The sequence below is a fragment of the Panthera uncia genome, chromosome B1 (assembly GCF_023721935.1).
Source record: "Panthera uncia isolate 11264 chromosome B1, Puncia_PCG_1.0, whole genome shotgun sequence".
NCBI lineage: Eukaryota > Metazoa > Chordata > Mammalia > Carnivora > Felidae > Panthera > Panthera uncia.
In genome coordinates, this window is record NC_064811.1 from 2,415,014 (window position 1) to 2,435,423 (window position 20,410).

At 64.4% G+C, this 20,410-nt stretch overlaps 1 protein-coding gene across 4 annotated transcripts in view; it reads left to right on the forward strand.

Annotated features, from left to right (window-relative positions):
• The window catches only part of RGS12 (regulator of G protein signaling 12), a 116,921-nt gene that overhangs the window by 95,344 nt on the left and 1,167 nt on the right, over positions 1–20,410 (forward strand). For 2 of the 4 annotated variants that reach the window (XM_049630213.1, XM_049630214.1), the window contains 13 exons: positions 42–134; positions 838–981; positions 1,461–1,559; positions 1,707–1,886; positions 2,420–2,573; positions 4,165–4,241; positions 6,185–6,379; positions 6,618–6,691; positions 7,177–7,303; positions 9,320–9,416; positions 10,747–10,817; positions 11,162–11,315; positions 12,652–13,113. In XM_049630213.1, coding sequence (XP_049486170.1) covers positions 42–134; positions 838–981; positions 1,461–1,559; positions 1,707–1,886; positions 2,420–2,573; positions 4,165–4,241; positions 6,185–6,379; positions 6,618–6,691; positions 7,177–7,303; positions 9,320–9,416; positions 10,747–10,817; positions 11,162–11,315; positions 12,652–13,113 — 1,927 coding nt within the window. Of the gene's footprint in view, positions 1–41; positions 135–837; positions 982–1,460; positions 1,560–1,706; positions 1,887–2,419; positions 2,574–4,164; positions 4,242–6,184; positions 6,380–6,617; positions 6,692–7,176; positions 7,304–9,319; positions 9,417–10,746; positions 10,818–11,161; positions 11,316–12,651; positions 13,114–20,410 lie in introns of those variants that run through there. The other 2 variants (XM_049630216.1, XM_049630217.1) reach the window with 2 other exon arrangements.

Genomic DNA, 20,410 nt, shown 5'->3' on the forward strand with positions numbered 1-20,410 from the left:
GCTGGTCGCACGTGAAGGCTAATCGGTGGTGTTTTTCTTAGGATTTCCTAAGGAAGGAATTCAGTGAAGAAAACATTTTATTCTGGCAGGCCTGTGAATACTTTAACCATGTTCCTGCACACGACAAGAAGGAGGTAAGTTTGCTCACGCCTGGGGAGTGGGAAGCTCTCGCCGTGGGCTAGACCCCAGGGCGGTCTGAGGTCGACGTGACTGTGTTCTCATGGGGCTACTGAGAGACGCTTCTTTTTCAGCCTAACTTGCTCAATACACGTGATGTTTAATTTTGCCTGAACGTGGTTGACGTGAGCGCCCGTGAAACTTCTTTCCGCGGACGTGCTGCCGCTCCGCGTGTTGGAAGGGGACTTAGATCCCCGGGCAGGAGCACTCCCTGAGCGTGTGTGTTCGTGCGGCTCCCCTGCCCACGCCTCACCTGCCACCAGAGAAGCCCCCGCGGGCGCCGGCCCCGGTCCACGGCGCCGGCCCTCCGTCCCGCCGCGGATGAGGCCTCTTGTCTGCCCGGCACACGCCATGTGGCACGGATGAGTCCCCGCTTGCTGAGACCACACGCGCGAAGCGCCACGTGCGGGACGGCCCCTCGGTGCCCCGGGGCCCCAGCGACGCCCGCTGGAGAAAGTCAGGGAGGAGCCTGTTCGGCGGGAGGTTTCCTCCCGGCTTGACCTTCGTTTACTCAAGCAGGCAGTATTTACTGGGCCCTAGGGAAGCGCGTCTGCCCCGCTGGGCCCGCGTCGGGCGTTTGGAACGCGGAGGCCAGCAGCACGCTTGCACGTCGGGGGAGCCCGCGGCCCGCGCTTCCCGCCCACGCCCGTGTCCTGTCAGCTCTCCTACAGGGCCCGCGAGATCTTCAGCAAGTTCCTGTGCAGCAAGGCCACCACCCCCGTCAACATCGACAGCCAGGCCCAGCTGGCAGATGACATTCTCAGTGCTCCGCACCCCGACATGTTCAAGGAGCAGCAGCTCCAGGTAAATGTGCCTCGGTTCCCCGCGGGGACGCCTCGCCAGGGTCCTCTCCGCGGGGAGGGGTGCCCACAAGCGGGCGGCCAGCCCGGGGGGAGGGGTGCCCACGGAGGTGGATGCGATGGGCGGAGCCCTGTGTCTCCCACCAGGCTTGTCTCGGTTGGGGGGGCGGGTGGGGGGCATCGGTGGGGCCGTGACATAACCGGCCGCGAGCCCTGTCTGTGGTCGCTCGGACGCACACCTTTGTGTGACGTCTCGGGTCCGCGGGTGCCGACGTGTGGGCGTGTTCCGAGTTTTTTTCAGTCCCGGGATGTCACTGTGATTAAAAGGGCGCGCTGTCATTTATCACAATAACGAGCGTTGTTTGTCAGGGCGCACGACCCACCAGCCTCCCCAGGGAGCACGCCTGTTGCTAAATCGTATGAATGGCGGGGAAAGTAGTGGAGGAAGGAAAGTGTTTCCAAGGCAGTTCTCGCTTCCTCCAGATTCCCAGTTACGTCTGGTTTCACTCTTATCTAACAAAGCGGGGCCCGTCCAGGACCGCCCGGGAGATGCCCGGAGTCTGCTCCTGGTGCCGACTTCCCGTGAGTGGTTGGGGTTCACGGAGTCGGAGAGTGAGGAAGAGGCTGGCATGGCCCGAGCACCCCTGTGCGGCGGCCGCGGCAGGTGGGCCCGGGGGCCGAGCGCTCCAGTGGCTCGTCAAGCTACAGCGTGCCGCGTGTGCCCCACAGATCTTCAACCTGATGAAGTTCGACAGCTACACGCGCTTCCTCAAGTCCCAGCTGTACCAAGAGTGCATCCTGGCCGAGGTGGAAGGCCGCTCGCTCCCGGACGCACAGCAGGTGCCCAGCAGCCCGGCCTCCAAGGGCAGCGTCAGCTCAGAGCACTCCGGCGTGTCCACGCCCAAGAAGGTGCCCGTGCGCCCGCCGCGTCTTCTGGGCGGAGGGGAGTGCCGGGGGGGGGGGGGGGGGGGGGGGGGGGGGGGGGGGAGGATGGGAAACGGGTAGCACGCATCGCTAGATCGCTAGGACCCAGCCCTCCTGGGACGCATCCTGTGCCCGGGGCAGGGGGCAGGGGGCAGGGGTTCCATTCGCGGTGGTGCTGCCCTCCGGCTGTCGAAGGGTCTGGGCCATCCCACAGACCCGCCTACAGCCCTCTTCAGCTTCCCTTCACACTTGACGTAACGTTAAAACAATGTTATGCTGGGGCGCCTGGGCGGTTCAGTCGGTTGAGCATCCGACTTCGACTCATGTCGTGATCTCACGGTTCCTGGGTTTGAGCCCATGGGCTCAGAGCCTGGAGCTGCTTCGGATTCTGCATCTCCCTCTCTCTGCCCCTCCCCTGCTCATGCTCTGTCTCTGTCTCTCTCTCTCTCAAAAATAAATACACATTTTAAAAAGTTTAAGTAATGTTACGCTGTCTTAACGTCTCTGTTTGATGATAGTTGAGTGGAAAATCGAGATCAGGAAGATCCCTGAATGAAGAGCTGGGGGACGAGGACAGCGAAAAGAAACGGAAAGGAGCATTCTTTTCCTGGTCCAGGACCAGGAGCACCGGGCGGTCGCAGAAGAAGAAGGAGCACGGCGACCACGCAAACGGTGTGTGGTGGCGGATGGGGTGGCCTGGCCGGGGTCTGCCGGCGGTGTGCAAGGGCACGTCCAGGGCACACGCAGAGCGCGGCTCTGTGTCCGCGGGCGTCGCCCTTTGGGGGCAGGCCAGCCGGAGTGAAAAGGGTGGCTTCGGTGCCGTTTGCAAAAGGGGGTGAGGGTGTGTTCCAGCCCACTCCCCACTCGGCCAGGGCACCCTGCGGGTGGGCCTGGCGTGACATCCTCTCCGGCCCTCCCGGTAGGAAATGGGGGAGACGAGACAACACAAGTGTCCTGCCTTCTCTGCACCCAGACAGCCTCTTGGTTTCCTGCCTGGGCGGCTTTCTAGGTGTGTGTACGGGTGTGTGAGCCTTTGTAATTTTTTAAAATGTAGTACCATAGTTGGGGTATCCCGCATTTTCAAAATTGTAACTCTGTATTATTGTAGATGTTGTAGGTCGCCCATTCTAGATATTTTCTCCGTTGGCTTCTTTCTTACGTGTAGCTCAGCAGTGACAGAGGGACAGGCCCCTCCTGGGAGGCGGGGCAGAGGGTTGAAAGCAGCTTCTGACGAGGCAGAGAGCAGTCTACAGTTTACACGGGCAGGGCAGGCATGAGGCGGAAAGGCCCTGGAACAGCGTTTATGGAGGGAGCACAGGCAGGGAGCGCTGGAGAGGGACAGGTGGTGGCAGCTCCCAGGACGGGGCCCGTGCCGTGCCAGGCGGCCTGCGTAGGGTACGTTCTGTGTCCTTCTCAGAGCAGCCGGCGAACCGAGTCCTCTTGCGCCCATTTGACAGACTGCAGCAGCTTAGGAAGGTTGTGGGCTTGGCCCGGGCTCCCCAGTGTTCCTGGGGTCATGCTGTGGGCGGACAGACTTGCAGAACTGAACCAGCGAGAGACCGTCGCAGGGGCAGGAGCTGTAGTTAGATGGGGCTAGGGACCCCTGAGAACCTAGAGACAGCAGGGGCTGCCCCCCCAGGAGGCCGGGGGTCCCTGCGCCCGGCAGATCTTTAGAGAGCCATCTGGAACAGCCTCTAAACCCTGACTGCAGGGCGCTCCCCCGGCATTCCGACTTGGTCGTCTGGGGATCTGCTGCTTTGGCAGGTGGGCCGGTGGTTCAGGAGGGCAGTGGGGCCAGGGACCGCGGTCCCCTGGGCGGCGTGACTGGGGAGGGGGGCCGGTGTGTGTCAGTTCTCGGGATCTCTAGACTAGCCAGAGGTCACGGCGAGTTCAGTCGGTGGGGGCGATGGGGCGCTCGTTGGCTCGCTTGAGCTCTTGGCGGGAAGATGGGAGTCAAGCGTGAGTAGAGGTGCGGTCACTGGTCGGGGTGCTTACCACTGTCCATTTAGGCCCAGAAGCCACGTGTCGAAGTGAACATTCCACTCCCCAGGAGCGTGTCCTTGTGTGTCTGGGGGCCGGGCACGGCCAAGGGCAGAGCGGAGTCTAGCCGAGGGGGGTGCCTCTGAGAGGCCTCTCCGTGTCCCTGGTCTGCTTGGCCTGAAAGGGTGAGGTTGGGGATGTGACCGAGGAAGGCGGGCCCTGTATCACGTGCAGAGGGGGAGAGCCGGCCTCTGGTGCTGAGTCACTGTGTTTCCCCATCAAGAACCCCTGCACGCCAACGGAGGCCTGGGTCGCCGCGAGTCACAGGGCTCCGTGTCCTCCGCGGGGAGCCTGGACCTGGTAAGTCACCGCCTCCCCCCTCCCAAAGGCCACAGCGGATTCGTGAAATCCGCCTCCGTGTTTGGCCACGCAAAGCCCCCACTCGTGAAGCCGAACAAACGCGGGTGCCGCTGATGTGGGGCCGGGGCTCCTGGGCGCGTGGGGACACGGGGGAGGGCTGCTGCTTGTGCACTAGATTATTTCTGGCTTTATTGCTGACGTCTGTTCTCATCCAGCTCCCGTTGTGTGAGCCCCACTAAGAGCCAACAGAGCTTTCCGTTGGTCTCGCGTGTGACCGTCCCGTCACCTCCTGCCTCCTTGCACCTGTGCTTCTGCTCGCGGGGGCTACCCTGAGGGGACCCCCGCTCCGGCCTCACCCCGGCCCGTGTGGCAGGCTGGCTGCTGGTCGTGACCCTGCTGTCAGTCGGCTGGGGGCACCTGCTGGCCGCCAGCTCTTGTCTCACAGCGGGCGTGGAAAGCCTCCTGGCTTGTGCTCGCAGAGTATCCTCTCCTCTCCAGGGACACTGTGCCACACTTAGAGCTGGGAGGGTTGAGCCAGTGAGCTGCCGAGGGCCAGCAAACCGCCCAAACTCCAGCTTAAGAAACAACCTTCCTTACTGCGCCTGCATCCGGGGGAAGGGAGTAGCTGGGGCCATTTTATAATCAGCCTACCACCTACGGACTCCGTTTTCTGAAGCGGTGTCAGGGCCACAGAGATTTTCAGGAGGAGACAGCCACGGTAGAGTGGCGGCCGAGGCAGGCGGCACGGTAGAAGGACACGCGCAGGAGCCGTTGGCGGCCGGGACACGCCATTGACCCGCAGAGACCAGGGGAGACGTCACGGATAGACCTGAGGTCTGCCGCGAGAACAGGGCCACGGGCTGGCCCCTCGTCCACGTCCTGCCTGCTCAGGAGCCCCCACATCCGGGTGTGGGTCCTGGTACCGGGACCGAGTGCTGAGTAGCCATTTCCCGAGCCCCCGACTTAGTCCGTGAATAATGCAGACGATGAAATCACAGACTGCTGTTTCCGAAAGCCTCGGCCCGCAGTGCCCCGGAGCCCGCCTCTCCCCGCCCGACCTCCCCCTTCCGCGCGGGTGTCTCGCTGCCGAGGGCCGGGCAGGCCGGCTGGGGCCACGTCCTCACCCGGGGAGGGTGTCGAGCGTCCTCTGGGCGAAAGGGCCCCCGAGGAGGCCCGGTCCTGTCCCTCACACTGGCCCGGGGCGAGGGGCGATCTGCCAGCCACTAAAGGAGGGTGGAGCCGAGGCTCCTACTGTGCCCCTCACAGCCCCACCCCCTGCACGTCCCGTGCTGAGCGTCGCATAGCGTGTGGGACTGTCAGGACACAACGCCCCTCACTGGCTTCTCTGACCCGATGGCCGGTGTCCGCGGGAGGGGTCGTCACCCCTCGGGTGCGTGTTCCTGCCTGCGAGCCTTTGCCCGCGCTGCCCTGCTCCCTGCCCCGGCCCCGGCCTCGGGCCCCCCGTGCCCTCCACAGTCCACAGTCCAGTCCTCTGGCAGAGGCCTCTGGTCGTGGGGGCTCAGGTGGGAACGGCCAGAAGGATAAGGGGGGGCAGCCGAGGGGCCTCCCAGACCGGGCGGGGCCTCAGGCCCCCCGCATGCATCTGGCCCGCCTGGTGGGTCCCCAGTGCGACCGTCTGCGAGGCAGGAGCGGCCTCCACAGGGCGGCCCCGTCTGCTTCCAGCGCCGGGGCCAACACAAGCCCCCTGAAAACAACACGCGAAGGGCCCGTCCCGTTCAGAGCCCAGCGGCTCGTTAAGCCCGGCCCTTGTGAGTGGGTCACAGGCCGGGAAGGACGAGAGGCAGCTGCCTTCTCCCGCGGTACTTAGCAGCCCCGCCCACTTGGTCGGCTCCTTGGTGCTGGCCGGTTGGGGGGGGGCGGGGGGGGGGTGCTTCTCGGGGTGCCTGTGCACCCGTCGTGATGCTCGTCTCCCGGCTCCCCAGTCGGACGCCTGCAGGACCTCGGTGCCAGAGCGGGACAAGGCGGCCAGACACTGCAGCGTCCAGCTCCCCGACGGGACGTCCTGCGTGGTGGCGGTCCAGGCGGGGCTGTCCATCAAGGAGGTCCTGGCTGGGCTCTGTGAGCGACACAGCCTCAACGGGGCGGCGGTGGACCTCTTCCTGGTGGGCGGGGACAAGGTACAGGGCCCTGGCCACGGGGTCTGCCCGGGGGCGGGGGTGCCGGCGGGTCTGTCTGTCTGTCTTGCTGGCCAGAGCTGCCTGGGCCCTCCGGTCGCAGGAACGCGTGGCGCTGACTTAGCTTGTGGGCGGGGCCGCCTTCTCTGAGCGGCCGCGTGGGACGCAGGGGCGCGTCCCCGGGGGCCTTGGCCCGCCCCCGCTCCGACTCGGGTCTCTGTTCTTTCCACGCGTTGCACAGCCTCTGGTGCTGCACCAAGACAGTAGCATCCTGGAGTCTCGGGACCTGCGGCTGGAAAAGCGGACTTTGTTTCGGTACGAAAAGCGCCGCTGCTGTTCCACGGGGTCTCCCGGGCCACACGTCCGTCTCCGGGGGCGTCCCTGCCAGCCCTGCCTGCGCGGCTGGGAAGGGAAGGCAGGCACCCGCTTTGTGGGGTGGGGCGGGGGGGGGGGGGGGGGGGCGGTGGCTGCACCGAGTCCCCAGGAGCCCGCAGCCGGTCACTGTCTGTCCTGCCTCACAGGTGTCCCCAGGGGTGGGCAGGCGGGACAGCACAGTGCTAGCCATCCGCCAGGACGGGCCCCCTCTTTGCCCGGGATGACAGCCCACTGAAAACCTCGGAGACGCCCCTCCCGGCTTCCTTCTCGTGCTGAGGGTGCTCCTCGGCCCCAGCCTGGCACGAGCTGCTGAGCCCCGAGGTGCCACGGGTCGCCTGTGGGTGCCACGTCATCCCGTCCTTGAGAAGGAACATCTGAGTGTATATTTGCGGCAGATATGTTCGTGTTCCTCCCCCTCCAACCAGGCTGGATCTGGTCCCGATCAACCGGTCGGTGGGACTCAAGGCCAAGCCCACCAAGCCCGTCACGGAAGTCCTGCGGCCCGTGGTGGCCAAGTACGGCCTGCACCTGAATGAGCTGGTGGCCAGGCTGGTGAGTGACCCGGGGGGCTTGCGGCTGTGTTCCCCACGCGGCATGCCCGGCGCCTGCTTGCTGCCGTGGCTTGCCTCTGGCACTCCTCACACGGGTGTGTGAGCCCTTGGTTGGGGCTGGGGCGGGGGGTGGTGGGAGGGGGTGCGGCGTGCAGGCCTGCCTCTGGAGCTCCACGTACGTGCGTGTGTGACCTGGGGGCACGCCAAGGCCCTGGGGGGCAGGTGTCCTAGTGAGTGGAAATGCTCCCTGTTTCTTTACACCTTGATGGTTCCCAGGGAGCTCTGGGTGATTAGCTGAGATGTGGTTTGGGTCCAGAGAAACAAAAATGAGAAACCAACCACTAAAAACCCTGGAATCTCCCCACCGTCTGCAGATCTGATGGGCTGGCAGGGAGCCAGGGGCACGGGTACGTCCCGCACCCTGAGCAGCTGCCGGGCTTTGGCAGACGGCCTTGGGTGCGCCCCCTCGTTTACATTTCCTGAGACCTAAAAATCTGCCGTGTCCAGGCAGGGCCCCTGGGGTATAATGTGAGCACCTGAGGGAGACCGCACGCGGGGACAAAGAAGCCGGAGTGAACCAGGGCAGGGTCCTTTCCCCCTGTGACCAGACGGTTTCGCGGGGACGTCCTAGGGCAGGAGGCTGGCACTCCCGCCACCCGGTCTGTGCCGAAATCACCGATGTGTTGTGGCGCGTTGTGCCCGCTTACCGTGAAGCGTGGTGGTTAACGGTACAGTGTTTGCCCTGTGTTCTCGCTTCGTAGAAGGAGCTTTATCAGAGCAATCTATGATTTCGAGGATTTTGAGGATTTTAATGGTCTCTGAATTGGGCCCCAGATCGTTCAAGAGCTTTGAAATGAACGAGGGGGCCGTGTTACGTTGTTCACCGGGATCCTGAGGGTAGCCCGGGGCCGCTTCCCCAGCTCGGCAGGGAGGGCCGCCGTCGGAGTCTAGACTGTGCCGGACGGAGAGGGACTTGGACTGGGCGCCACCCGGCCTCCTGCTCTCACTCTGAGATCCTGAGCTAGCGCCTCACTGCTCTCTGCCTCAGTCTCCCTGTCTGTAGAATGGGCTTGTTTGCTGGGTGAGCTGCTTTCTGGCTGCTGAGACCCTCACTGGGAAGAGAGGGTCAGCCGCCTTGGGGCTCCGGCCACGGACAGTTCTTGTGGCATGGCTTGTGACAGATGTGGCCTCGCCAGTGAATAGGGCCACCTAGGCGGGGAACATGGAGAGCGGGGCAGACCCATCAGCCATCGGTCCTTTTCCTCGGGTCTGGCACCAGTCACTCCGACTTGGCATCTGGTCACTTTAATTGTCCTCTCGACCGACGGAACTTAGGAAGGCAAACTGCCCGTTCCGATTCCTTTCTTTGAACAGCGGTGTGGCCTGGGCAGCAGGGTGGTTCCCCGAGGAGAGAAGGGCAGGCCCTGTGGCCACAGCTGAGGGTGCCGCCCGGGACCTCAAGTGGCTCTGCGAGCGGTCGCCTCTGCCTGTCTGCAGAGGAAACAGTTTGCTCTCGCCCTTCGCCCCCAAACTGCCTCTGAGGGTCGGGGAGGCGGCTTTTGACGCTCGCCTCATCAGGTGAGGAGAGGTGTGCGGAGTGGATGCGACGTGTGAGACGCCGGGTCTGTGGACTGAGATGTCCGCCGCGTTCCCCGAGCGCTCTCCCCCCGCCCCCCACCCCATCCTGGGTCTTGTTCCACCAGCTGTAGGCCAGCAGCCCTGCACACGCACATCCCTCGGGCTGCAGGTGTTCCCCGAAGGCCAGCCACTGCTCGGAACCCGTGTTATCCACGTCGGCAGTGTGTGGCCGGCCCCAGGTCGGTCCCCTGCGTTGCTGGCTGGGCACCTAGCGAGCTCCCTCTGAGGCAGCCCTGCCCAGGTGATAGGGCCTGGGGGCACCTGGCACGTGACTCCAGCAGGCCCGGCACGGCCTTCCCGTCAGCGGCTGGAACACACACAGCCGTTCCAAAAAGTTCTGACCCGGGTGAGTCACTCCCTGCACCATCTCTGCTTCTAGAGTGGAGAGAAGGAACCCCTGGACCTCGGCGCCCCCATATCCAGTCTGGACGGGCAACGGGTCATCTTGGAGGAGAGGGACCCCTCCAGAGGAAAAGGTGAGCGAGGCCCCTGTCCCCGGCCTGCTGGGGTCCCCTTTGCTCTGCCTCCCGAAAGCCCCCAGCCCTGCTACCCCGTGGTCTCATTTAGGGCCTCACAGGGCAGGATCCAACCCCAGCCTGGTCCAGCCCTGACCGCGGGCAGGAGGCCAACAACAGGGACCGCGAGCACGAGGGCCTCGTTCTAGGAGCCACGCGCCTGCTGGCACGGCTGAACGCGTCCTCTCGGCTGTAAGAGGGGCGGGTGACAGGCCTGCCAGGAGCCCCACAGGATTGCTGCGCAGGTCCAACGTGCCCCGCGTCCGGGGCTTTGGCCAGAGTGCTCCCTCCCGGGAGGCCTTGAGGTGCTGGGCCCCCACAGCCGGGTGCCCAGCCTCGGGGTCAGCAGTCAGTCCTCCACCCTTCGCCCCAACGCCTCAGGGGCCTGTGCTCTCCTCAGAACACCCAGCCCCCACCTAGGCGCAGGGCAGTAGGAAGCATGCCTCCTGGAGAGGGCTTTCCGGAACCGTCTGCTGAGTCCCCGGGCGCAGAGATACTTTGCAAGGAGCTGCCGGACGCGACTCAGGGCTGCGTCTTCCCTTTCCCAGGCTCCCACCCGGCGGGGGCGCGTTCTGCTCTGAAATGTAGCTGGGCTCACAGGTCTCCGTCCCCCACCCCGGGTGGCCTCCCTGACTGCAGTGTCCTGCTCCTCTCTGCCCCCTGGTGGCGGAGGAGGGATCTTCCGGGCCCACCCTCCGTCCCAGAGAATGCTGCGCTCTTTCCGGGGCCTGGTGGCCAGACGGGGTGGGGTGGGGTGACGGTGGCATTACAGGCGGGTGCACCCAGCGTGTTTGCAAAGCTGCTCTCAGGCAGGAGCGCTGTTATTCCTCTAGGTGATTCCGGGCCAGCGGAGTGGGCTTTGGACCTCTGGTGCCGGCAGAGGCTGGCCTGTAGCCCTTTCTTGGGGCAACAGCCATGTTTGAAGATAGGTCATAAATGTGAGAATCTTCTGCTGTCTAAAGAATTTTCATGCCAGACAGTACCTGAAACGAGCCTTTCTTTCACCACGTCCAAGAAGTCCCCATAACTGTAGGGTGGAGCCGCCATGCCCCCCCCCCCGCCCCGCCATCTTGCCCCAGACGCGGTGGGTGGGGGACGGTGGTCCCTCGTCCCTTGTTCTGAACCGGCATTTTGGCCTGTGTGTGCATACGAAGTGAAGTATCTTGAATAGCTTTGGCTTCTCGACAGCTTTCTCTCGAAAAGATATAAATGTGATTATGTTTAAACGTTCAGGCGGACTTACGATTCACTGTAATTACAAAGCTTATCTCGTTGTGTTCGGTATCCACAGATAAACAGAAAAGTGCACCAGTCAAACAGAATATAGCTGTAAATTCCAGTTCCAGAAATCACTCGGCTACGGTAATTCCCCTCTGCCCTCGTCCGCCCGGTTTCCTCGCTCCTGGCTGGCGCAGCTCAGGTCGGGCCCCTCACGCCCCTCTGTCTGTCGCCCGTTCGTGCCCACCAGCTCTCTGCTTGGGCCGGCCCCGCACCCCTGCTCCCCTGCAGGTGCCCGGCTCCCCCTGACCCTGGGCCATCGGCTCTCTGTTCCGCTGCGTTGGGGGTGGGGTGTTTTTGTAAACTTCATCATTGCGACTGCTTTTTCCGCAAGGCACGTAAAGCGTGTGTCGACGCGATGTGTCTCAGGGGTCCTTTCTGTCTCTAACTGATGGGTTGTGTGTACTCTGACTTTCCTTCTAATGCAGGGAGAGGAGAGAACACTAGGCAAGTCTAATTCTATTAAAATAAAAGGAGAAAATGGAAAAAATGCTAGGGATCCCCGGCTTTCAAAGAGAGAAGAATCTATTGCAAAGATTGGGAAAAAAAAATATCAGAAAATTAATTTGGACGAAGCAGAGGGTATGTGTACTTTTTAAAACTTCCGTGTTTTCTAGTGAATGCGATGTCAGTTTTCCAGGGCAACCGTTAGAACTTTCTCTGAGTTAGTGACCTCAGAAGGATGCTGTCCTGCCTTACCCCTGCATCAGCCTGTGGCTCTCGACGTAACTCTTCCCTCTTTTCAGACTGAGTTTCAGGCCCCTGAGGAGCCAGGGACTGCCCTTGAGGGGCACAGCAAGCGGTTCCCCAGGATTTGGCTGCACCACTCCCTCCCCACTTGCATGAGGGCTCAGCTAGTGTCAGAGGGCCCCGGCCAGAGTCCCCACCAGCAGGGTGGGTGCCAGGTGGGGAGGAGGCAGCTGGGAGGGCCCTGGGCTCGCTCACCTTGCCGGTCAGAGGCCCTGCTGTTGGGCTGGATGCCCTGTACTCCCCGGGCCTGCAGGGGAGAGAAAGGGTGGTCCAAGAGACCCTAGGAGAGGTGATCTCTCATGGAAACTTCTTTTTCTTCTGAAAGCCTGTAACAGCAGAATCAAATCTAACAGCTGTTACAGCGGCCTGAAGTTTGATCCAGGGAGGGCCTCCTAGTCAGCTGGGCTCCCAGCTAGCTCCCCCATGAAGGCCAACCTGAGCCTGCTCGCTCCGCCTCCCCCGGCCTCCATTGGCCACCGAGGAGGCAGAAGTAAGACATACGCCTGCTCACTGCTGAGAGTCATTACGATTTGAGATTTTAAACTCGTGGTCATTTTTTGAAAACTAAGAGTGTAATTTAAATGCTGGAGAAAGCTCAGCTTAGGCTCTGTCTACTTTGAACAGTAAACTCCAGTGACGGCTGGCGGAGGCCCAGGTAAGAGGGCAGGAGCTCTGGAGGAGGCCAGGGGCAAAGGGCAGGCTGTCCACAGACTCCCCCCCAGGAAGGTAGGAGACAGACCACCTTCTGCCAGAAGGTGGTGACCCCTCGAGGCCCAGCTTTCACACGCTGCCGTCTTGGGGGGCCGCGGGCTCACTCGTGCCTCCGGTGCCCCACCCCCCAATCATCAGGAGGGTCCGGGCTTCCAGGTGTAATCAGAGTGTGGGCGACAAACACATCACCAAAGCCGTCCGCACACAGCATGTCCAGCAGGTGCTTTGGTCTGTTCGGGTCTGGACTTCACACAACTTAGTTTTGGGGAGGGGGCCTCCCCGCAGTTCTGAGGGTGCAGGTGGTGATGGAGGGCGGCGCCCGGTCAGCCCGTGGCCTGGAGTTCAGGGCAGTGGGACAGTCCACGACCAGAGCTTTCCAGACGGTGAACTTTTTGCTGTGCGTGCCCAGCTCTGAACCTCTCTAAGACTGGGTCGCTGTGGGGTTCTTTTCCAATAGAGTTTTTTGAGCTCATTTCCAAAGCTCAGAGCAACAGAGCAGACGACCAGCGCGGGCTGCTAAGGAAGGAGGACCTGGTTCTTCCCGAGTTCCTGCGTCTGCCCCCCGGCCCCTTGGAGCTGGCCCTCCCCCCGCCCGCCGCGGCTAAGGGCCTCGGCAAGAGAAGCTTCACCAGCAACGGCAAGGAAAAGGCTCCCCGGGCCCAGGAGCCGTGGGGGCCCGTCCGAGACTGCCACGAGAGCCCGGGGACGAGCCCCAGCTCGGCCGACAGCCCACCTTTCAGTGCCCCCCAGACCCCCACGCCCCACGCCCAGGAAGCCGAGGCCGGGGGCGTCCAGACCATGGAGGGCGAGCACGTGGCCGACCTGACGCTCACGGGGGAGGGGGACATCAGCAGCCCCAACAGCACTTTATTGCCGCCAACCCCCACCCCGCAGGACTCGGCCGGACCTCCGAGACCAGGTACCTCCAGGTTTGACCCCCCCCCTCACCTTTGAGTCTCTGCTAGTCCGCTGTCCGCCCGCTGTTGTCCACTCGGTTTCCGATAAAAAAAGAAACAGTTATGGTAAGTCACCCTCTACCCCAGTCCTCTAGCTGATGAGGCGTTCCGGCGTGGCCGCTCTCGTCACGGTCCCCGTGGGCCGGCCGCCTCTGCCTTTCCTTTAGGAGCACGTGTGCGTGTGTCCGGGACGGGTCACGGAGGGGCTCAGGGCGAGCGGGCGAGAGTGGCCCCCGCCTGGACAGACGGCGGCGCTCTCCCGCCAGCCTCCTCCTCGCTCCCGGGTCCCCTGCTGCCTCTGCGCAAGGTCCGGGGGGTTTCTGAAAACGTACGTGCCGTTCTTAAAACGCGCATAGCTGGCGCTTTTGGTGTTTTAGTCTCGAGACTGGAAACCAAATAGCATTTGTCTTGAGCAAGTGGTGAGGCCCCGTGTGGTTCGGAAGGGCATCCAGGTCCTCCGTGGGGAGGGCTGCGCCCGCTCGCCCGACGCCGTGAGACTGCAGCCGTGTCCGGCCCCGCGCGGCCGGGCCGGGGCGCGGGAGTCCTGGGGGTTCCCGGGCCTGGAATGTGCACAGGTGTCCTCCGGACGGATGCTCGAGTTAGCGGGTGTGGAGGTGAGCGATACGGCTGCCCGCGAGCCACGAGTGTGAGGTGTATGAAGCAGGGCTCCTGGCCTTCGGAGCAGCTCCGCCCCGCTCGGAACCGGTGTCCCGACGTGTGTGCATGCGTCACCGGCCCCCGGCCCCCGGCCCTCGTCTCTGTGCTGTAGATGAGGAGCCTTTTCAGTGGACGCTGGGATAGGGCCACTGGTGGCTGCCCTTTCTCCTCTGTGTGCTCCGTGATGCGCGGACACGGGCTGCGGTGGGCTGTTGGGGGTGACACGAATGCCAACCTTTGCTCCGGCCCCTTGCCGACGGCCGTCCGACTTGTACCGCGGGATCAGGGGGCCGGGGAAGCGCTTGTCGTGTGCGTTCTGTAGATATGTACATATCGGGGCGCTTTGGAGGGCACGTGCCACGTGGGCAGGCTCGCCGGGCACCTGCCCACTGACTTCGCACGGACTTCGAACGGACGCCAAACCGGGAGAAGCCCGGTCCCTCCCCGTGTCGCGCCTTCGCACGTCTGCGCTGCGGCTGACTCTCCCTCTCTGCTCTTTGTTCCGAGTCTGTGTTCTTCCAAGAGTAATAAACTCTGGGTCTTGTCATCGGACTGGTTTAAAGCTCTCTTCTTTTTCTCTTGAACGTTTCTTTCCACTTTCAGTGGGTTTGCCTTAGTACAGTGGCTTATAAAGATGCCACTCACTCAGGCGATACTCTTGAGCGCCTTCTGTATACCCACAGACACAGCTGTTTAGCGGTGAGCATGGCGAGGGGGCAGTTTGAATGAGGGCCCCTCGGGGCGGGTGCGGGGAGATCCGGCCCCACTCTCCGGCCACACGGTGGCCTGACAGGTAGGGGCCTCCTCTCCCCGAGAGCACCGATGCCATCAGTGGGTAGTTAGGCCTCCCCTGTCTGCCATCACCTCCAGGAGACGAGAGTCGGGCGTCGTGTGGTAGTCAGTCGCCTGGAGCCCGCCGGGCTGGCCGGCCCTGGGTGGGGCTGTGCACTCCGAAGCTGCCTCGCGGTGTCCCGCCCGCAGGGTTCACCCCGCTGGGGGCGGTTTTCCCACAGAACTACCATCAGCTCGGGAAGTGCACCCGGGCCAGCGCCCTCCGTGCCCCGGACGTGGCCCCCGGGATGTCACAGCTGCCCTGTGCTGGGCGCCTCCGGCCTGTGGAGCCAGGCCTCCCCAGCCCCCCCGGCTCTTGGCTCCGCTGAGAGGGAGGGCTCCGGCCGCAGGGACGCGGGCCACGAGGGGTGGTGAAGGGTCTGCGGCCACCCGTGTCTTCCCGGAGCCGATGAGCCTGTCAGCCGGGAGGGGGCTCGGGCCTCCTTCTGTGCGACACGCGCCAACCCAGCTTGACGAGGGCCAGCCTCGTGGGGGCCTCCGAGCTAGGCTGTCCGTGGGCTCTCTGTTCATGAGGATCTCCGGCCCCACGACAGGCCTGTGTCGGGCGCCTCCCTGTCGCGATGGAAGGAAGCCCGCCCCTGAGATTCGTCCGTCAAGTGAGCGGACAGCGTCTCTCGCTAAGCACTGAATTTTCTCAGCTCGGAGGACAGGTTCCGCCTCAAGTTGCTCTCAGATTCTAACAATTGCCGTGACATACTTTTAGCTACACGGTGGCCGCTGTGGATCCGCGCGGGAGACGCAGAGTGTGCTGACGCCCCCCGCGGCCCAGGCTCCCCAGCTCACGGCCACATCCAGGCCACCCAGCCGGTCGGCCAGCTGCCAGCCACACACCCCCAGGCAAGGGGGGTGTCCCTCTGAGGACCACACCACCCGCCCACCCTGGTCCACAGTCCCCAGCACCCTTGCACCAAGAGGCTGTCCGCGCCTGCGTGGCCAAAGCATAGAAGTGTTCAAAAGGACGTGTGCACTGAGAAGGGAGCCCGGTGCAAAGCGCCCCTGCCCTAGGCACAGCCTGAAAATGAAGTCTGTGGTTGCTTTGAGCCTAATTCCCAAAGACGCCCCGGGAGTTCGTGGGCGCCCTTGGGCGCTTCCTGTCCTGCAGAGGACCAGTGGGGGGCTGTGTGTCCTCGGGTCCCAGCAGGAGAGTCAGATTCCAAGTGTAGGCCCTCCGTGGCCGTGCACAGGGTGGTGCCGGCCTCTGGCTGGTGTGAGAAGATGCCCATGTCCACATCCTCACGGAGGGCGTCGGGATGTGCCCTGTGGGGCACCTGCTTCCTAGTCAGCAAAACGATCTGTTGGAGTGAATCTTGGGTGAGAGTGCTCAGAGCCGGCAGGGCACTGGCAGCCCCAGCAGCCCCTCCCCCAGCCCTCCCCCACCCTCAGGCGGTGCTGGACCCTTGGCTGGGGTCCGCTCGTGAGAAGAGGGTCAGTGGCCAGGAACCCCAGGGAACAGGGCTTGACCGTGTGGTATTCGGGAGAGGTCTTTGCGAGGGGACGTGTGGAGCCGCTCCCTGATGGTCTGGGCTGGGAGAAATCTCTCCCTATCTGCCCCCATGTCTGAGTGACGGACGGGCCAGGAGGGCCCCATGCCCCCACCCCTCACCCAGGCATCAGGCGGTCACGGGAGGAGCCCAGGTTTCCTCCTCATCGCTGTCTGGCCGTGCTGGCATTGGGGGTGTGGGTCAGGGTCCTGGCTGAGCCCCTTCGGGCCCCTTTCAGGAGGCCAGGCTCCCGGGGACCCCACCGGCCAGCTGCCCTTAGCAACTGTGGGGCCCCTCGGTGACCACACGGGCACGGCCAGTGGGGCTACGCACCCCTCCCTGGAAGGGGGCCCTGCTTGGCCATTCCGGCCCGGAGTCTGGGGGGCTCAGGTGTGAGGGGACGCTGCTCAGCGTCTGAGCAGTCTGGGGGGCACAAGTGGCTCCCTTGGACACCTTGCTCCACTGTTCCAGTGTCCGGGATCCCCAAAGGCACACAGCTCTCGGGGGCCCACAGCTTACTTACCAGCAGACACCTGGAGCTCTCGGTCCACCAACACGTAGCCCATCCAGTGGGGGTCGCTGTGGCCCAGTAATGTGGTTTCCATGGGAATGAGCTGAAGAGTTCATCAGAGGCCTTGTGCACTTGCGGGGGGGCGGGGGGGGGGCACATGCCCTTGACCTTGGCAATGAAGGTCGCCACAACCCTTGCCGCGGCTGCAGGCCCGGGAGCCTGTCTGCACATAGCTGCTCGGTGGTCGGCCCCTCCCCCTTCCCAGCCGTAGTCCTGATGGGTCACATCTGCTCAGTCCCAGGTGATGTGGAAGCCCTGCCTTACTCCAGCCGTGTCCACGGTAGCCACAGGGAGGCCTGGCATGGCCTGGGATGGTCCCAGGGCCCCCCCACCCCCCCGTCTCACCCTCCCCCCACCCCCCCTCCCGCCACCCCTCCCCACCTCTGCGCTTACTCTTTCTGAATGCTCTCTCCAGCAAAAGCCTGTCCCTTCCGTCCGGGTGACCAAGGGATCCCCCACACTGAGCACACCTGCCTCCTGGGGGGGCAGACAGCCCAGTCCTCCCCAGTACAAACTGTGGCGTGCATGGAGGCGACTGGCTTTCTCAGGGATACGTCGGTGCGGGGGGCCTGCCACCAACCTCAGGCCACTAGTCGGAGGGAGCCCTCTGCTGGGGGCCTCGCCAGAACACCCCTTTCCAGGGGAGTATTCTGGCGCTCCGGCCCCGCTCTGGCTGGGGTGGGCCCAAGCAGACCTTCCCCAGCTGGATGTCGGGCGGAAGCCTCCGCAGGCTTCCCAGGGCTGACTGTGTTTGCCCAGCACCCCCCCCCCCCCCCCCAGGCCCCAGCTCAGGCTGTGACAAGTCCGTCGTCCTCCCGGCTGCTGAGGACGAGGTGGCCCTGGGACCCCCGCGGTGCAGCCGTGCTCGGTGACCAGCCTTTTGTGTGCGTCCATCCCACCATATGCCTGCATAGGTCTGCTCCACATGACTTCTGGGTCTGAGTGGGAACCACAAGCCGCCAGGGGCCGCCTGGGGTTGGCACAGCCAGAGCACCTGCCCGCGGCACCCCCCAGGACCCCATGTCCACGCCTGCACCCCACGTGGCCCCGGGACTGCACGGCCCCCATTCTCCCTGAAGTCATCCCCTCCCCCGACTGCGTGCTGCTACGTGCAGGTGCTCGGTACAGGCTTTTGCTGAATGAAGACCCTTAGACCAGTAACCCCCTCCCCGCCCAGCACATCACGTAGTCCAGTGGGCCTGGGGACCCAGTCAGCCTCTGTGAAAGTGGTGGAACAGGGAGCCTGGGGCCAGCAGAGGGCTGGGAAGGGCCAGGGGCCAAGGTCTCCTCCCTCCCCCCTGAGTTTGCTAGTTCAGCAGCACCCACGCCTCCTCAGGCTGTGGGAGCTTCTGGGGGGCAGCCTCACAGGTGATCCAGAGCACGGGCACCAGAAGTCCCAGCAAAGGCTCTGCAGGACAGAGAGGATTCCTCTTGGCCAGGGAGGGCCATGGGACAGGCAGCTGGGCTTGGATCCCGAAGGAGAGCTTGGAGGTGGCTGAGGGGTTGAGCCAGGCCTCTGGGTCCGGCCCCACTCTACAGCCCTGTGCCCTGCTGTCCCCGAGAGGAGGGGTCCGGCTCTGCTGTCCCGGTGTCCTCACTCGGAGCCTTGAGAATCAGAACAGACCTGGCTCTGGTGGCACAGAGAATGCCAGCGGACAGCGGAGGGGTGGCCCAGGGACGGACGGCCCACGGACGGCACGCGAGGGGCAGGGGAGCTCCCAGCATTCCAGATTGCAGGGGGACCTCCAGCAGGGTCACGCTCGGAGGGGTCAGCCAGGGGGCAGGGTCTCCAGTGCCCTGAGAAAAGGAGGGGTCGGCAGAGCAGCCCGAGTGAGCAGGAGACCAGGTGTTGGGTGTTTGAGGGACACGGGACAGAGGACCTCCATGAGCCTCGCCAAGCGCGGGCCTCGCGCACGGGGCAGAACCAGGTTCCCTTCGGAAATGGCCGCCGTGTGGCCCTGTGGGGTCCTCACACTGGCCCTGCCGGGGAAGCCTGCTGCACGGCCCCGGGTCCTGCCCTGAGTCACAGGCCCGGGGCCGCCCCTCCCTCAGGGCGGCAAATCTGAGCAGGGCGGGCTGTCACCCTCCCTGTGACACTCGTGCCCTTGACCTGTGGACCCCCCCCCCCCCCACTGCCCTGTCTCCAGAGCCAGTCACTCCTTCCTCCCCATCCTGAGCCCACTGAGTTGCCCTGGGGCCCGCGGCCAAGACCTGACCGCCACCCCCGAAGCTCCCTGTGTTCCCAGGGGGTCTGTATGGGGCCGGACAGGAGAAGACTGGGCTCCTGAGCCCGTGTGGGGCCACAGGCCCTTTCATGCCCCGGACAGATGCCCACACTGGGGGCAAATGATTAAGGGGGGCAAATCCCTGCCTCTCTGCACGCCCCCAGTCCCAGGAGAAGAGCAACTTCATCATCCCCGGGCCCCACAGCCTGGTGCTGGGGCTGTGGGAACGCAGTGACGAGCCGGGACGGGGAGACCCCAGCAGGCCCCTGCAGGGTGTCTGTTGAACACCCGAAGGGCTGTGGCGTGTGGACCCTCGGACCTTCTGGAGGGCAGGCTTTTTGGAGCTCCACCGACCCCCCAACTGCTCTGCCACCACTGGACCTGCCTGAACGGGATGGGCCTCGAGCAGCCCTCTGTGGGTCGGGGGTGACCCACGCGGGCCAGGCGCCTGATGCCGATATGCGTGGAGGCCCAGGTGAAAGGCCCTCCTTCCGCCTCCTTGACTCATCGCTGAGAGGTCGGGCTGGACGCCCTCACGGGGGGGTGTGTGCCTCTGCCTGTAGCCCGGACTTGCCCCGGGGTGCGGGGGGGGGGGGCGCGGAGGCGCCTCCAGAGGTGTGGGGTGCGGTGGGGTCGGGTGACGCTGGGGGCCACAGGGCCGCTGGTAAGCCCGGACTCCTGACCTCCACAGTCATCCCCACTCTTGCTTGTAGGCCTTAGAACCAGGGAGGGAACAGTCTTCCCCTCCACGGCAAAGCTGGGGAAACTGAGGCCCAGGGACGGGCAGTCAGTGGAGCAGGACACCGTGTCCCTGGGGGCTGTACTCCTTCTCCAGCCTGTCCACTGTGGGCCGGGGCTTGGGGCCTAGGGCTCCCCCTGCCCCCCCACAGGCACCTGAGGGTCCAAGGTCACCCCTGCAGATAGGACAGCACTCCCGCCTGTCCCTGGGCAGACAAGGGCCCTAGAGTCCTGCCTGCGCGAGTAGCCCTGGTGGCACCGCTGGTCCCACCCCGAGGGTGAGCCGGGAGCGTGGTGAGGGGGGCCGAGGGTGTGGCCAAGCACACCCACGGCCGCCCCAGGCTGGTCCCCGGGGCTCCATCCGGAAGACACACTTCTGCCCTCCAGTGGCCCTGCTGGGAGACGTGACTCCTCCCCCCCCCCCCCCCCCCAGGGTCTAGAAGCTTCCGAGGTGGTTTCAGGCAGCCCGGGGGCAGGGGTCGGGTGGAAGGAAGGTGACAAGGGGTGCCCAGGACCTGGAGGAGAGGCTGGGAAGGACCAGACTTTGTGAGGGTGAAGACGTGTCCCCGAAGCAGCAGTCCAGAGGACAACCAGGTGGCCAGGATGGGAGGGCTTGGGGCGGAGGAGGGGGGGTGGTGGTGGCCAGGAGCCAGGCTTGGGCCCCTGCCCGACTCTGGCCTGAGCCCCAGCCTGCGGAGAAGCCCCACACTGAGGTCCGCAGGTGGAGGCCGGGAGC